This window comes from Mustela nigripes, chromosome 6 (assembly GCF_022355385.1).
Source record: "Mustela nigripes isolate SB6536 chromosome 6, MUSNIG.SB6536, whole genome shotgun sequence".
NCBI classification, from domain to species: Eukaryota; Metazoa; Chordata; class Mammalia; order Carnivora; family Mustelidae; genus Mustela; species Mustela nigripes.
The window spans coordinates 75,444,002-75,461,710 of NC_081562.1; the positions used below are offsets into that span (position 1 = coordinate 75,444,002).

Genomic DNA, 17,709 nt, shown 5'->3' on the forward strand with positions numbered 1-17,709 from the left:
TAGTTAATGAGACTCTTGAGGAAAACATAAAATATGATCTCTACCCCAAGAAACATGTGTGCCCATTGAAAAGAAAAAAACACACCTGAGCAGTTAAGAATCCAGGGTGGCTCAACAAATGATATACATTTTTAAACATTTTTGATTTTACAAACAATAAATAATATCACAAAATCAACAAAGAAATCTGGAGAGCAGGCAGGGAGTGATATCCATGTAAAACCTAACAATCATATTAAACCAATAATTTAAAAATTCCTTGATATAAAAATTCAAAGTGCTTTTAATGATAAATATGAAAATATCTTCCTTAAGCGATTCAGCATTTTTTTACAGTTACAAACCTTTGCTTCTTCCATCTGCATGATGTTGGCTTGACAATCAGAGATACTGTCATTGATGTAATCTATATTAGCAGTTAATGACTCCATCTCCTCATTGATGTTAACCACATTTTTATCTCCCTCTCCACTCTCCTTGACGATCTTTTCCCGTCTTTTTGAAAGTTTCTCTCGTCTTTTTGTGAGTTCTTCCCGTTGCTATTGAGAAGACAGATTGGATTTCAAGAAATAATATTGATCCGCGACCGTAAGAACACTAGGCTAAGTGAAATAAATGAGTCCCAGAAGGACACATACTGCAAGATTGCATTTATATGTGGTATCTAAAATAGTCAAACTCATAGATGCTCTAAATAAAATGGCGGTTGCCAGGGGCTGGGGGGGAGGTGTCATTTGATGGGTCTGAAGTTTCAGCTATGCAAGATGAGTAAGTTCTAGAGATCTGTTGTACAACAGGTGCCTATAATTAACAACTATGCGCTGTACACTTAAAAATGTGTGAAGAAGGTCGATCTCATGTTGTCTGTTCTTACCACAATTAAAAAAAGCAAAACAAAAAAATAAATAATGTTCACCTAGTCACACATAATGCAATCAAAACTCACCCCCCAAAAAAGGAAGAAAAAAAATTGGGAAGTATTCATTTACCCAGAGATCAAATTTGGAAAACTAAAAGTAAGAGCCAGCTAAGGAAGAACATATCTACGTTCTGTTTCCCACACCTTGAGGAGTCTATTCATATCCGCCTCCATATTGGAAATAGTCATTTTCTGCATGATGATGTCTGTGACCCTGCGCTCAAGAAGCTGCCACTTCATGCGAGCTGTCTTGGAAGTAAACACTCGGCCAGTCAATCCTTTCCTCTGATATTTTTTTCTATAATCATACAAAAACAAACACGTGTAATTACTTAGATGCTGCCAAATAATGAACTGTTTTTCACCGAAGTCCAACATTTAGTCATAATGCCACAAAGATTATATCAGAAGGAACAGGACAATTGTACTGACCTGGTTCCATTTGTTGTGGGCGTTGGTAAGGCCTGGACTCTTGCCACAGGAATTCTCATTTTCTGCTGTGCTCCTGCCCTTGATACATCTGCTTCTACAGCAACTGCACTGGAACCTGCGTCCTGAACAGGGGTATCAGATGAGCTCAGCTTCCGAGTGACCTTCCCAGCCACTCTGTCAGACATGGGCCTCACTTGCCTGCGAAGAGCTGTAACCTGAAGGAACAAGAGAGACTGACTCGTCCTATAGTCTACAGACATACAATATTTACCTCAAAGCCAGAGCATTTCCTCCAAATGACTGACTTGCCTCTTCAGTTTTGCGACGAAGAACCACTTCTTGGTTTCTTTTTTGGGCTTCCAGAAGTCTAAGTTGATGCTATAAGATAATAACAAATATATTAAAATGGTAAACTGAAAGATACAACGCTTCCTACTCCTGTAATAACATAGTCCCTTTGGGAACTATAATAGTTCTTAGTAGAATCTGAGCTTTTAACAACCTTGCATCCATTGCTACAAATAAGGATATTTTATTGCAATAAACAAAAATGCATACTGATACAGCCACCTTTTTCTAAATAATGAAGTTATCTCTGTGACATACTTTTATCTAAGAAACTCTATATAATGCTTACTATACACAAGTACTTTCCTAAGTGCTTTGTAAATATTATATCGTTTCATTTTTGCTAGACACTTGTTTTGCTAGCTGAAGCATGAACAGGATGAAACTCAGCTTAGAATACTTTCAATAAAGTCATTTTACAATATATGCAGTAATTACTAAGTCTCTTTTAAATATAGGGAAAACATATATTAATTATATTAACACTTTATAATAACTTTGAAAATATTATTATGTTGGATAAAGTAAATAAACAATAAAACATGTCAGTATTGGCTGCCAATTTGTTTCTAGGTACTTTATATGATAAAGACAATTCATTATAAATTACTTTAAGTCATTTTGTAAGGCTAAAATTTAGGAAACAATTTTGGGCTTAAAAAGAACAGAGATCCTAATTCTAGTTCTGTCATTTATTCAACTCTGTGACCCCGGGCAAGGCTTAGGAATTGGGCTTAAATCACAAATACGCCTTCTGGGACTTAAATTCTGTGATATACCAAATAACCTTTCATGTTTTGCATCACTAATTTAAACAGGTAATTCATCTCATGTTTATGTAAAGTCATTCCTATGTCATCAGATGAGAATTGTGGGAGAAACAGATTCTATCTTATCACTCCCATATTGTCATTGCCTACAGCAATGATTGAATGGAGGTAAAGTTAACAAATCTTTTTAAATGAATGAACTACCAAAAATTAAAATTAACATATAGTTTGAAACTTGTTACTACTATATTAAGATTTTTTCTACTCTAAGTCAAATCTCAAGTTCATTCATATTCTTTGTATGGTGTACAAATATCCAAAGGGCTAAAAGATGAATATGACATGAAACAATTTATAAAGAGAAGGGTTCAATATGCACACAAGGCAATAAGTAAAAGGATAAAAGAGTCTGAATGTTAGCTTTGTGTGTGATTATTCAGCCTCACATTTTTTTTTTAAAGATTTTATTTATTTATTTGACAGACAGAGATCACAAGTAGGCAGAGAGGCAGGAAGAGAGAGAGAGAGGGAAGCAGGCTCCCCGCTGAGCAGAGAGCCTGACGCGGGACTCGATCCCAGGACCCTGAGATCATGACCTGAGCCGAAGGCAGCGGCCCAACCCACTGAGCCACCCAGGCGCCCCAGCCTCACATTTTTATAACAGAATATTATATCACATATGATCCTATGTTGTAGAATAAGATTCAAAATTCCCTCCCAGGAGTTAGTTGTTCAATATTGACCTCTATGTCTCATAAGAGTTAGTTACAAAGAAATAAGTAGTGAATATTGAAAGGAAGTTATACTTGTCATCCAAAAGTTTGGATTAAAAACAAAATAAGGTATTTGTCTTTCTCTGACTTGTTTCATTTAGCATAATACTCTCCAGCTTTACTCTCCAGCTTTACCCATATCATTGCAAACGGCAAGATTTCATTCTTTCTTATGGCTGAGTCATATGTAGAATTTAAGAAACAAAATAAATGAGCAAAGGGAAAAAAAGACAGGTGCAAACTAAGAAAAAGACTCTTAATTACAGAGAACAAACTGATGGTTACCACAGGTGAGGTTGGGGTGGGGGCGATCTATGAAATAGGTGATGGGAGTAAGGAGGGCATTTGCTGTGATGAGCCCTGGGTATTGTATGGGACAGCTGAATCACTGTATTATATGCCTGAATCTAATATTATACTGTATGTTAATGGACTGGAATTTGAATAAGAGCTTCTAAATAAATAAATAAATAAATAAACAGTCAAAAAGTGGAAAAAACCCAAATATCTACCAATTAAGGAATGGATAAACAAAATGTGCTCTATCCATACAGTCATAAAAAGGAATGAACTACCAGTACATGCAATATCGTCGATGAACCTTGAAAAATCATGCTAAATTTAAAAAACCAGATAAAAAAGGCTATATATTGTATACTCCATTCATATAAAACATCCACAGTGGGCAAATCCATAGAAACAGAAAATATAGTAGAATTGCTATCAGTAGCCAGGGAGGGGGAAGAATGGGAGTGACTGCTAATGGGTATGGAGCTTCTTTCTGGAGTGATAAAAAAATATTCTGGAATAAAATAGTGGTAATCCTTGCACAATTCTGTGACTATACTAAATCCTTAAATTGTACAGTTTAAAGGAGGGAATTTTATGGCTTGTTCAAATATGTCAATTTTTATAAATCGGAAAAAAGGAAGAAACATAGCCTTAATACAGCAGTCATCTCATGAGAATAATCTATTTTTCTCATTATTCCCTTCTAGCTCCTTAAATTTTCTCTTTACTTCCCAAAGTACATGTCTACTTTCTAAAATATGCTGTTTGCTTACATTTTCTACAGGGAGGATTTAGAACAAGTTGAGCAAGAAAAAAGAACAGAGACTGAAACCTAACTAACTATGGGGAAAAGACCATTATGGCCTCTTCTTTTGAGGGAAAAAAATCATAAATAACCATTTTGCCAGAAATTTGGAAAGAAGAAAAAACAAAGTAACTATAACCTAAAACCTTAACACAATTACATAGTTAGCAAGTTGGTATTTATCCTTAAAACTTTTTCCCTCATTTTAATCAAGCATGCATATATGAAATGCTACTTTATGGGGTGCCTGCATGGCTGAGTCAGTTAAGCATCTGCCTTTGGCTCAGGCCATGATCTCAGGGTTCTGGGATGAAGCCCCGCATCGGGCTCACTGCACAGCAGGGAGTCTGCTTCTCCCTCTATCTCTGCGCCTCTCCATCCTACTCATGTTCTTCTCTGTCTCAAATAAATAAATAAATTCTTTAAAAAAAAAAATGCTACTGGGGTGCCTGGGTGGCTCAGTGGGTTAAAGCCTCTGCCTTCGGCTCAGGTCATGATCCCAGGGTCCTGGGATTGAGCCCCGCAACGGGCTCTCTGCTCAGCAGGGAGTCTGCTTCTTCCTGCCTCTCTGCCTACTTGTGATCTCTGTCAAATAAATAAAATCTTTAAAAAAATAAGAATAAAAATAAAAATAAATGCTACTTTACACTTAATGTTAAATCACAGTCATTTTTCATTTTACTATGCAGTTTCCAAATCCTAATCTTTAATGGCTGAATAATAACTTATTAAATGAGATAGACGATAATTAACCATTCCCCTTACTATCAAGCATCTTGATTATTTTTACATTTTTCACTATTACAAACAACCCTAAAGTAAAGATTTTAAAACATAACAAATTTTCTGATTTTAGATCATTTTCTTATTCAAAGTTCATGGGAGAAGTAGGATTCTTAAGTCAAAGAATGTGAAAACTTCTATAGCTCTTAGTAAAGCTGCCTCAGTGAAAGTGGGTTATTATTCCAGGAAGATTGCTAAGAATCTCTAGTGGTGAAACTGTCTGGAACCATCCTAAAACCACTATTTTACATAATACTGCAAGTAGTTCCCTGATCTCCTTAGAGATCATCAATTATTCTTTGCCATTTTCTTGCATCTCATCATCTAGGAAATAAGCAAGCCTCTAATAAAACTTATAATAATATTATAGAGTTTTTACGACCTTGTATATTGAGTTACTATAATCCAAATATTATAATAAATGCCATATTTAAAATTAATGCTTGCTTATGATCCTTATCCTGCCCTTAATAGTTACAGTTATCAGAAAATTTTCTTCCACTTACTAAACAAGCTTGTTCAATGTACAATATTTGTATGTAACTGAAAGTTAAATCCACTCACATCTCTTTTACGTTGATCTTTTTTCAACTGAGCAATCTCTCTGTTTCTTCTAGACTCTGTCAATCTGGCTTTTTCTTGTTCTTCTTTCATTTGTTTCATTAGCCGAACCTAAAAAAATTAGGTAAATACATCTATTGGAGTTTTCCTATCACAACATTCGTTAAATTAATCACACATATGGAAATAAGCAGTTAGAATTCTGAATACTTAACAAGGAAAAAAATGGAGCTTTGATGCACATTTTAAATGGTCAATGCTGATCATAGAAATAGAATTAGAAATTCTACTTAAAATTTCTAATTAGAAATAGAAACATTTCTATTTCTAATACTTTTCTAATACGTTTCTATCAATTGCTTAGTGCTGTATCCATTTTATATTCAGTGTTCAATTGTTCTGTAACTTGAAGGAATTTTTAGTACTTATTACCAGTAGCTATATGACCTTGAACAAATTACTTAACCTCTCTAAGTTTTCATTTGTCATATATAAAAATAGAGATAACAACTCTATGGCATTATTGGACTATCATGACAATTTATTGAGTAATACCTGTAGAGTGCTAATAACAATGTCTGGCATATAGTAAGCACCTAATAATTTTAGCTATTGCAGTCATCAGCAAAGACACATTATGATCTAAAATTTCCTAAATCATTTTCACATTTGCTATTTCACATTTGCTATTTGACATTGATTGTCATACCAAATGTTAATAAGAATAATTAATCCCACAACAAAAACACAGAACAGATAAGGATTCACATACTCTCTTTTGTCAAGAAGACAATTTATACTTTTCTGTGTATGGGAAGGATAAACACTAAATTCAAGTTAGTTGTTACCTCTGGAGGCAAAGACAGTAGTTACCTCTGGGGGCAAAACTTCATACATAGGAAGTTTTGTGTATACTGTAATGTTTAATATCTTAAATAGAAATATTGTGCTCATTATGTAATTATCAATAAATTTTTGCATGTTCAAGATATATTATGTGTTTCAGGAAGAGAGCTATATCTATCAGTCAAAGAAGCCCTGTTTTTGACATGATTTTCAGCTACTATAAAGAAAGGCTTTGACAATGGATGAGTATAGGAAACAACTTCTAATTGCCAAAAGAAAATGCATTATTTGTAAGACTGGGTTACCTTTTATTGAATATGGAAAGAACCACAATAATTTTTTTGTCCCAAATGACACAAATATCCTCAACATCAGACTTTAATGCAAAATATAATCAATACCTTTGTTTTTTTCATTTCCATCACATCCTGCTGCAATTTCTTCAATTGTTTTTCATATTGAGACTGGTTTTTAAGCAGTCTTGCATGCTCTTTTTGGGCTGTCTGAAGTCTTTGTAGTTCTTTATTCATGGCTTGAAGTTTCTTTTCATATTCAGACCTAACTTTTTTTGCCTTTTCTTCTGAGTAAGATTCCACTGAACCTAAACGACCAAAGGGTATTTGTATTTATTTCTATGAGATACAGATTCTCATTTTGTAGATTTACAATTCATGAGCTCAGAGAAAAACTACCTTCCTAACACAAACCTCAGGAGGCCAGGGCATCTGTGAATCACTCTCTTTTATTAGCTACTCTCAGCTTGTTTAACAATTATTTAAGTTTTTTTTGTTTTGTTTTGTTTTTGTTTTTGTTTTAAATATTTTATTTATTTATTTGACAGAGAGAGATCACAGGTAGGTAGAGAGGCTGGCAGAGAGAGAGAGAGAGAGAGAGAGGGAAGCAGGCTCCCCACGGAGCAGAGAGCCCGATGTGGGACTTGATCCCAGGACCCTGAGATCACGACCCGAGCCGAAGGCAGCAGCCCAACCCACTGAGCCACCCAGGCGCCCCTTAAGTTTTTTTTTTTTTTAAAGATTTTTTTTTTTTTAAAGATTTTACTTATCTATTTGACAGAGAGAGAGATCAAAAGTAGGCAGAGAGGCAGGCAGAGAGGGAGAAGCAGGCTCCCTGCTGAGCAGACAGCCTCCAGGCCTCGACCAAAGGACCCTGAGATCATAACCTGAGCCAAAGGCAGAGGCTTAACCCACTGAGCCACCCAGGTGCCCTTAAGTTTTGTTTTGTTTTGTTTTTTCTTAATTTAAAAAATATTCCCAGCATAAATCAAGATAGTAAAAACAATTAGCCACAACTTTGCACAAAATAATTAAATAACCTAGACAGGTACCAGAATGAAAAAATAAGCAATATTTGACATAATGAGACAAACTCACATATAATGTGGCTTCTAACGCAATTTCTTTCCTCTAAAGGCAGACACGATAAAAACCCATTTTTGCAATTTAGTTGGAACTTTAATTAGAAGTAAATGTAATTCTTACCTAAGTTCTGCAGCACCTGGTCTCTCTCAAGCTGAGTGTCCCGAATTTTATGTTGTAGCATCATTAACTTCTCCTCATATTGCTTTTTCAGTGTCTGCAGTCTTTTCTGGCTGTTCTCTAGTTCATCAATCAGCTTCTGCTTGATTGCAATTTCACAAGTAATGTTTGCTAAGTCTGCTTGATAATTGGCTATTTATAAAAGAAAAAATAAACACACTGTAATAGACCACAATATCATAATTCTAACTTGCAAGCAAAAGTATGAAAACGATCATCTATACCCAGGTATTCACTTAGCAGCTATAAAGAAAATGTCCTAGATAAACCAAAAGCTAAAAAAGAGGTAAACAAGATAGACTGTTCACATTGATCAGTGACAACAGACACTATTTGTGCTAAGAATGGAAATCACACAAGGACTAATTCCAGGAGGGGCAGAAACATGAGGCAGGGAGGGGATACACAAGGCGGCAGTTCTAAAAGCTGCCCTCATCAAGAAGGAAATGGAGAATGTTGCCTGCCCATATTTTTAAAAAATTGCCCAAATTAATTTTTGCCCTTGTACTGAACCGCAAGTACCTTTCTCATCTGATTCGGAATCTGATTCATCGGAGCTTTCACCCCCTTCAATGTCATCTTCTTCCTCTTCCTCCTCCTCCTCTTCTTCCTCGTGATCACTCACTTCTTGACTCTCTTCCTAAAATGTAATTTATGACCATTAATAGCACAATATTAACAAAATAAACTGAGAGAGAGATTGCTGGAGTACTAAATACAGAAGTACATAAATTTCACCTTTCATCAAGTACAAAAATCATTCCACAATTTTAGGGTTTTTACATAATTTTATCTTAAATAAATAAAATAGTACTTCATCCATCCTAGTATTCTACCCTCCCCCCACACACACACAAGGCTTTTGCGTTGTACAAGATTGAGAGTTGCTAGTATTTTATAGTTCCTATTTCTGAAGAAAAGAAGTCCTCAAGCACCTAGTTTAAAATGGATGCATGATAATCATTTGTCTTTTCTACATATAAAAGCTAGTATAGTTACCAGCAACCATAAGCAAGCTAAATTCAGGCACTGAAATGTAGTCATACTTACCACTTCTAATTCGTTGTTTTCTCTTTCTGTAATACCTTTTTCTTCTTTCTTCTCTTGATCAGTATCTGTATTATCCTCTTTACCAGCCACACTTTAAAAAAAAGGGAACATAAAGGGTACAGTATTAAAATAGGAAAATTTTTCACTTTTGTCTCCCAAATCTTAAAAATTGATGATCTTAAAAATCATCAATTATTTGTGAAAACAAACTAAGAGTTTATCATTTGACTGAGCAAAGTTATGTCTGATGCGTCAAAGGAAAACAGAAATTGCCATTCAAACAATAGTGAATTATATAATTGGAGAACAGCTTATTTTCTAGAAACACTGAAAAATAGATTATACTTTAGGGCATGAGATCTGATGAAATAGCTCTGAACTAGTCACAGTGACAGCCAATTAACTAGAACATAGGTGATTTAAATTCAAAGGAAATCACGTTTTTCTTTTCTCATCTAAATATATGGCTTTTCCCATCTTAAATATAAAGATACAGAATTTGAAATTTAATTGATGTCCTAATACATTTAAGGATAAATTTAGAGATCCAGGATAAATCTGCTCACAGTAAGTTTGTCTACACTGGCTGTATCCATTATAGTGGTTAGATCTTATCTAGTAATAGCACAGGCTTTTTTCCTAGGCCATACCTATGACACAGGACTTTTCTTAAACTGTTCTCACAGAAAAGGGTCTTGGCACATCAAAACTGTCTCAGGTTCAACCTGACCTTTGACTGAATAGGAAATTTCAGGATCTGCCCCAAGATTGGCCATACCAAATAGAAGCCTCCTATTCTATCATCTGGTACTAATAGCTCTAACCACATACTGATGTCAGGTAATGCTTATAGCCAACCTAACTCAGCCCCAGTGGTCTTGAGAAGAAGACAGTGCACAGTACAGCAAGCAAAGTCTTTCACACTTAATTCACTGTGACTCTTTTAGGGTCCAGCAATCATGATCAACTATGCACAGAAGTTAGGCATCTGCTCACTAGACTCATACATTCAATCATACTAAATAATATTAAGAAAGTGAACTTCAAATAAATCTATATGTGAAAGATTTCTTCTTATGCCACTGTTAACATTTTGAAATCATCAAGGATAAAAAAAAAAAAAAAAAAAAAAAAAAAAACTCAGATATTCTCCAAATAAAATCCTCGTACAAAGAGCTTAAAGACTTTATCTAAATACTTTTATAACAGCTATCATTTCTTTCAAAAACTGCCTTAAAACCTAGACTTGTTTTGAGTTTCTAGGATAAAATTTTAATCTTATTTAAGTTCTGTTATTATTAAACTGTAATGCTTAACCCTAGGTCCCAGTTCTCACAGATACTTTTGTACTCAGAACAATAAAAATATTTTTCCCTTTTAAGCACTTTTCAGAATTCTTAATTCATGCTCTTTTTGTCATTATTTCTTTAATTTCTGTCTTTCCTACTAAACTGTAATCCTTAAGAGGGCAGGGATCATGCCTGTTTGACTCAGCATTATGTCCCCAGTACCCAGGGGATGTACATAATAAATGTTCAGTAACTGTTTATTAAATACACTAATCTCTATGACTGTGCATGAGCATCTGTTTGTCACCTCTATGGGTCTCATGCACGAATTATGTTGGAATCTAATGGCGCAGGCTGAAAGATGCATAAAGATGCATAGAAGATGGCTATCTCTAGAGTGAGAAGGAACAACTAGTAGCAATACCAATAAAACAATCTTAACTGGAAAGAAATCAAGAAAATTCTAACAGGGCTGCATGATTGTTGTTAACTCATTTTGTTAGAGAAAATTTTTGATTATACTGAATGCCTCTCTTACATCACTTGTGTTATACTAAGGCTGTTGATTTCCATCATGCAGTTCCAACTGCAACTCTAAAAAGAAATTCCCTTCACCCATCATCCCACTCAAAGGACGGTACTGGGCACTCAAACAGACTATACTTGAGGTTAGGACTAAGGTTAAGGCTAAGACAGGTGAATATGTTTGGAAAGATATTCCCCATCAGTATTCCCCAGTCTTTCCCCTATGTAGTCTTTTTCTGTAAACTGTTGCAGCACACAATTTTTGTTATTGTTGATTGCTTCATTATTTAAGCTCCAGCCCAAATTCCCTCTCACTCTGGTTTAGAGCTAAATAACCACTTTATTCTAACCCTCCTACTTTCTCCAAGTCACCAGTATCCAGCAAATGTTACTTTTCACCTATATATAAAGTTAACTCATGTATTAGAAACTGTTCATGCCAATTCTGATGTAGAAAGATCAACAGTTGTAACTTTACATTAATTTCCCTTTATAAATCACTTAAGACTGAAGCTTTTAAAAATACAAGTTGAGGGGTGCCTGGGTGGCTCAGTGGGTTAAAGCTTCTGCCTTCAGCTCAGGTCGTGATCTCAAGGTTCTGGGATCGAGCCCCGCATCGGGCTCTCTGCTCGGTGGGGAGCCTGCTTCCTCCTCTCTCCCTGCCTGCCTCTCTGCCTATTTGTAATCTCTGTCTGTCAAATAAATAAATAAATAATCTTTAAAAAAAATACAAGTTGATACTTTATAATAATTGTATCTCAAACATTCAAGTTCTCAATAAAGTGAGACAAATTGATATCTAAAATAACTAAGCAGCAATGAAAGATATTTACATTTGCACGCTACAAAGAATCAAAATCTTGGAGCTGGAAGGAACACTACTGATCATGTGGTTTAACCCCTTTGACATTTGACTACCAATGTCAACATTTTTGGTGAAAACCTAAAAAGAAACTGGCCTGGGGAAGTTAATCCACTCAAGAGTACTAGAACCAAGTGTCTTGACTACCAGGGAGGTATTCTAGAATCTTACACTTAAAGTTCAGTTCACAGACATGGAAGCATTGGTATTACCCCGAAGCTAGATAAGCAAAATCTTGGACTCCACCTCAGTTTTGCTGAATCGGAATCTTCATTTTATAAGACCACTCAGGTGATCTGTATGCATATTCATGTTCAAAAATCCCTATCCAGGGACATAAAACTGCTCTGCTTTTGCTGTCCTCTAGGGGATGATATAAAAACTGGAAGCAAACCTTACTCACTGAAGACAGTTAAAGGACTTGAAAATGTTAAGGTGGAAGGATGCTTCCATAGATTATTTTAACTCTGTATTTTATTTTGACCTTCTGAAATAGAAGAAATCTCACATTTTTAATGCTATAATTCTTATGATAAATATAATGTCCTAAATATATACTAGTTAGATGAGTTCCGGTGCAACTTACAGATAATTAGAATTACATTCTCATTGTAGAATACTTTAAATAAGTTATAGAATTATAGAATAAAATTACAGATACTATAGACTACTATAGAATGTGTGGAATATAATTATGGAATGTAAATTATTAAATCATTTTAAGAAAATATAATTTTTAAGCTTTCATATTTAAAATGTTATTACTGCAACTAATTACTACATAGTGAAAGTTCCCAAAAAGCTTATTTTAAGTAAGAGTTGAAATTTCTAAAGTGGTGCTTCTAAAATATTTAAATATTATTTTCTTAATCCTTTTGATTATATAATCTGGGGGCTTATTTAGAAAAATCTATGAGGAGAAGTCCTGATGAGAAGTAAAATACCACTTAATCCTGGTTTAAATAACTCTAATTCTGAATGACTAAAATGCAAATATTGATTATATGGAGACTTCAAAAACGTGCTTCTAAATTTTAAGTGAAAAAAAGAAAATAACCTGTTTCTGACACTAACCTCAAATACATTTTAATAGCAACAATTATATTTCTAATCCAACCTTAAAAATGTCTTTTAAGGGGTATCTGGGTGGCTCAGTGGATTGAGCCTCTGCCTTCAGCTCAGGTCATGCATGACCCCAGGGTCCTGGGATGGAGCCCCACATCTGGCTCTCTGCTCAGCAGGGAGTCTGTTTCCCCCCCTTCCCCCAACCTCTGCCTGCCTCTCTGCCTACTTGTGACTTCTATCTGACAAATAAATAAATAAAATCTTTTTAAAAAAATGTCTTGTAAATCTTATCTGTAATAAGGCCACAGTTTCCTATTGGTTTGTTGCTATTTAATGTTGCTTTCCAAAAACTATTACAAATATTTATATATACAAATACATTTGCATTGCAAATATAATATTGCAAATATTACACCAAATAAGGAAGAGAGGAGAAAAACCCACCTGCGATTTAGCATGGGTTATGACAAAATCTCAGTTCCCACCCAATTAAAAATTCCCACTGTTCACAAGTTTTTGAAAGATACATCCTGAAAGTCAATGGTGGGTTTTGAAGGGTCATTTTTTTGCCTAAAAAAGGGAATTCACTATCATAACTATGATAGTTTATTCAAAAATCACATGAATTTTAATCCAAATAACAGTGAGCATTTTATTCTGTAAAAGTAGTTTCTGGAAATATATTTGATGTACTTGTCAATTTTGTAAAATCATCATTAATTTTAGGAGCACCAAGCTAATCTAGTCTGAAACAATCTATAATTCTATAACACATTTCTTTGTGAATGGCAACTAAATATTTAAATGACATTTTAATAAAAAACCTGGGAAATATTCCAACCTTCTTTCTTCTCGATTGCTTTCCTCAAGTTTCTGTAGCCTTCAAAATCACGAGGCACAGTATTGGAAGGCCAAGCCAATGAAGGACAAACCAGACAGTAAAAAGCGAAAGTGATAAGAAGGTAAAAATGATACATGAGCTTGAAGACTTTAAAATAAATTTTAAAAGATATCATCAAAGGACAATACACAGTAAAAAGGCAATACATTTTGTATGAACAAAAAGTAAGTAGAAAAACAAGCAGCATTATATATCTAAGAAGAGTATATAGACTTTCAGTTGAAATTATTTAGCAGTAAAATGTAGAGTCTTAGTTTATATAACTTGATCAGTAGTAAGAGTGTTTGGATGCCATTACTTTTTAAAATCTGAAATGTTTCCACCTTCTCAGTTTCCCCAAAAAGACCACTTTCAATGATATCTTCTTCCTTTTAAGCCTTCCCAAAAGATATTTTTATGGCATCATCAAAAGAATGTCAAAAAGTAATGCCTTTATACCATAACATGAAAATACCATTAATACTACATACTAGAATGCTACCTTTAAAACTTGTTTTTTATTCTTAATACACTACATGTGAACATCACTAAATCTAAAAAAAAATGTTCTATTTCAAAATTATATATGAAATGGTATTACAATCAAATGAGTATGGTTGTTATGATATCAGTGAAAACTGTAATTTTATTAATTGAAAATAAAATCTCATAATATCACTGTACTAATAATTAGAAATTATTAAAAGGTCTAAGGTAAAGGGGGCAATAAAATGGGAAATGCAGTACTTTCCATTAGTAAGATTGATCTTCAACCAGAAATATATAAGAAAAACTAAAGATATATACTTAAAGACTTTGAAGTATAATTGAAACAATATTCAATACACAGAATTGGGCATCTTTACTCAATGGAATGTACTGAATACCAATATTTGTCATATAAACAAAAAGACAGATGTGCTAGGCTCCAATTAAGCATATAGCAATCTTGATAGAGCACATTTCTGACCAGAATTCCATAAATATTTTTCAGAATCATCAATATTTTTAAATGAAGAGATTGGGTCTTAAGCATAAATTATTTTAAGCCCGTTATTTTCTTGGGCTTGCATGTAATTTTTATTTATTGGCCTGCAATTGTTTTTCCTAATCAACTTATATATTGCTATTCCAAGAAGAGACTAGCAATCTTTCTGGGGAAAAAAAATTCTAGAGTGATCTTCACCAGGGATCAAAAGGTCCAGTATAATGGCTAGAAAAAGAAAAACAAAGCCATCACCTAAGAAATCTATGTGTTTCTAGAGTTTCAACCTGACACCACTAAACACAAGTATAATGCAGTCTGATGAATGAGTAACGTTTTTTATAATTCAAGTCATTTAAAGCTAGATATCCAAAAACATGGGGAGTAATGCCTAATCTAGGCTTACACTAATGAAAATGAGCTACAGTAGCTCAAAGGATATGGTTCCCTGGTAAATAGCCCAAATTTTCTATGTCCGATATGCAGAGTTTTTGTTTATCTAACACAAGAGAGCTCTATTAAAACATATGGATGAGGGGCACCTGGGTGGCTCAGTGGGTTAAAGCCTCTGCCTTCAACTCAGGTCATAATCCCACCAGGGTCCTGGGATCGAGCCCAGCATCTCCTCAGCAGGGAGCTTGCTTCCTCTTCTCTCTCTGCCTGCCTCTCTGCCTACTTGTGATTTCTGTCTGTCAAATAAATAAATAAAATCTTTAAAAGAAAAACAAAAACATATGGATGATATAAGCTAATAAGCAGATAAGCGTTAGATGAATTTTCAGTTGTTTCTCTAAACAACATTGCAACAAGTAGTTCAAAGACAGTGATGGCAGGGGAAAAAAAAAAACACTAATAACCTGATACTTTCCCATAACTTAAAGTTTTCATTCCATTTAGTTCCATTACATGGAGAAAGGATGCCTCTCCTATACAGAGGAGAGAGAATGACAAATCTTGCCAACAATTTTAATATTTCTGTTACTAAAAAAAAGGTAATATGGCCTCTTCAATTATTCCACTTTATTTTGTTATACTCCCCTATTTTCCTATCTAAAACTATGGATGATTTTACAACTCAGTAGAAAATAAGCACAGACAAGAAGAAGAATAAACCTTAAACCCCCACACATTAACTAATTTTTGTAGCTCTGATAAAGACTCTGATGCAGAAAAAGTTTCAACTTTCATGTAATTATGAATGCCCTTCTTGAACATAAAAGCAGTTTCTAACATAAAAATGACCCACTTGATACTCTTGCTACCAACGCTTACTTTGTTAGAGGCCTCGTAACCACTACAGCCAAAAACTAACAAACACAAAACAAAGTAAATTAAAAGAAATGGAGCTTCTAATTTGTGGCTTTAGTAGAGAGGAATGCAAGCAACTATGAGAATGAGGACAGCTTAGGAAATCTGAACCCAAAAGTGAAACCCCAGATTCATCTTGGAAACTCTCAGCCATAAGTAGGTAAATATCTTTCCTCCATAACTTGATTTTTTTTTTCCTTCATAAGGGTGCTGTTGATCAGTATTTGAATTAATGCTTCCTCTTTCAAAATTACAAACATCCTTAGAAAGGAGGGTTATTGGTTTTAAGTTATAATGTGGATATATATAGCATGGATTCCTTAAGCCATAGATGGTTTTAGTCCCAAATTTGAATTTAAAGAGAGAAAAAAAAAGGGAAGTAGATGATTTTGAAATCAGGAATACTTTGGAATAGGGTGAATTACATGAGAACTGACCTCCCAGGGGAGGAATGGACCATAACAGGCATAAGGACATAGGGGGTCAAAAGACGGAATGAAAAGGATGCCTAAGGCAGAAATTCACACTTCTCCCTGAAGGCTGGTTACACCCATGAAAGAGTTTCTTTTCCCTTTTTTCCTTTTCCTCTTCCCTTTTGAATTGCTCTTACCACACTACAAAATGAGAGAAAAAAAAAATCATTTCATATGAGTCAGTTGGGAAACCTGGACAATATATATTTGTAATATTTTCCAGAGACAATTTTTTCTTATCTTTTTTCCGAAGAATTTTTTAAATGAATTTACTGTGTATGTAAGGTTGAGGCAAAACCCAAATTTTGCAATGCCCTCTCTGATGAATAAAATAAATAAAAACAAGGGCTATAAAACAACTCAACAAGAATCAGTGTACCTAAACAGGAGCTCTTGCCTCCAAAGAGTTCCAGGGGAAAAACAGACAAACTGCAGTTACTCAAAATACTTGTGGAACTCTTTGTTATCTGTTTGCTTCAACATAAGTGAGGGTAGCAAACCCTTTGGCTAACATGACAGCTTACTTACATTTTTAAAATAGGAATTTACATTACATCCAGTCTGAAAGTTATTAGGATCTACAGCAAAAAGTTGACAATGATTAAAGAAATGCTTTAATCAAGCTGAGTGGAACAGTATTGGTTCTCATGTTTAAATCCATAACAAGGTTTGACTAGAATGCGGTAAGAAAAATTGTATTAAATTCTACAAATTTACATATGGAATATGTATGGAGTATAACTCATAAACTGGTTCTAAAGGCTTTCGTGCAGTTTATGGCACCAAACAAATTTTTTTTCCAGGTTCACACTATATTATATAGGTTTCAATTCTACAAAGACATGATATAGCATGTAGGTGAAAATGCTAAGAAAGTATGATTTAAAGTATTGTATATGATTATTAATTTTTAGGAAGCATTAATTTTTCTCATTTTAGACTATCACTGACTTTTTTCAAGATGGCTAAGGTAATATCTCTAAATTTATCTAGTTTGGTTTTTTCTTCATTATTTCATATCATTTTTTTCTTAAAAAATAACTTTTTTCACTTGGGTTCTTATGTTTAAATACAGTTGTTTAGTAAGGTCTTCCTAGCATTAACATCTATTATTTTTTATCATAACAATTATTTTATTTTTAAGATTTTATTTATTTATTTGAGAGAGAGACATTGAGAGAGAACATA

At 34.1% G+C, this 17,709-nt stretch overlaps 1 protein-coding gene across 6 annotated transcripts in view; it reads right to left on the bottom strand.

The window, feature by feature from the left end:
• KIF21A (kinesin family member 21A) overlaps nt 1-17,709 on the bottom strand; it is a 151,753-nt gene that overhangs the window by 37,031 nt on the left and 97,013 nt on the right. For 3 of the 6 annotated variants that reach the window (XM_059402889.1, XM_059402888.1, XM_059402893.1), the window contains exons 12-21: nt 13,717-13,755; nt 9,135-9,225; nt 8,607-8,724; nt 8,028-8,216; nt 6,930-7,129; nt 5,686-5,793; nt 1,661-1,729; nt 1,352-1,566; nt 1,064-1,217; nt 345-539 (exon numbers count right to left, since the gene is read on the bottom strand). In XM_059402889.1, the coding sequence (XP_059258872.1) occupies nt 345-539; nt 1,064-1,217; nt 1,352-1,566; nt 1,661-1,729; nt 5,686-5,793; nt 6,930-7,129; nt 8,028-8,216; nt 8,607-8,724; nt 9,135-9,225; nt 13,717-13,755 (1,378 nt within the window). The remainder of the gene's footprint in view (nt 1-344; nt 540-1,063; nt 1,218-1,351; nt 1,567-1,660; nt 1,730-5,685; nt 5,794-6,929; nt 7,130-8,027; nt 8,217-8,606; nt 8,725-9,134; nt 9,226-13,716; nt 13,756-17,709) is intronic. The other 3 variants (XM_059402892.1, XM_059402891.1, XM_059402890.1) reach the window with 1 other exon arrangement.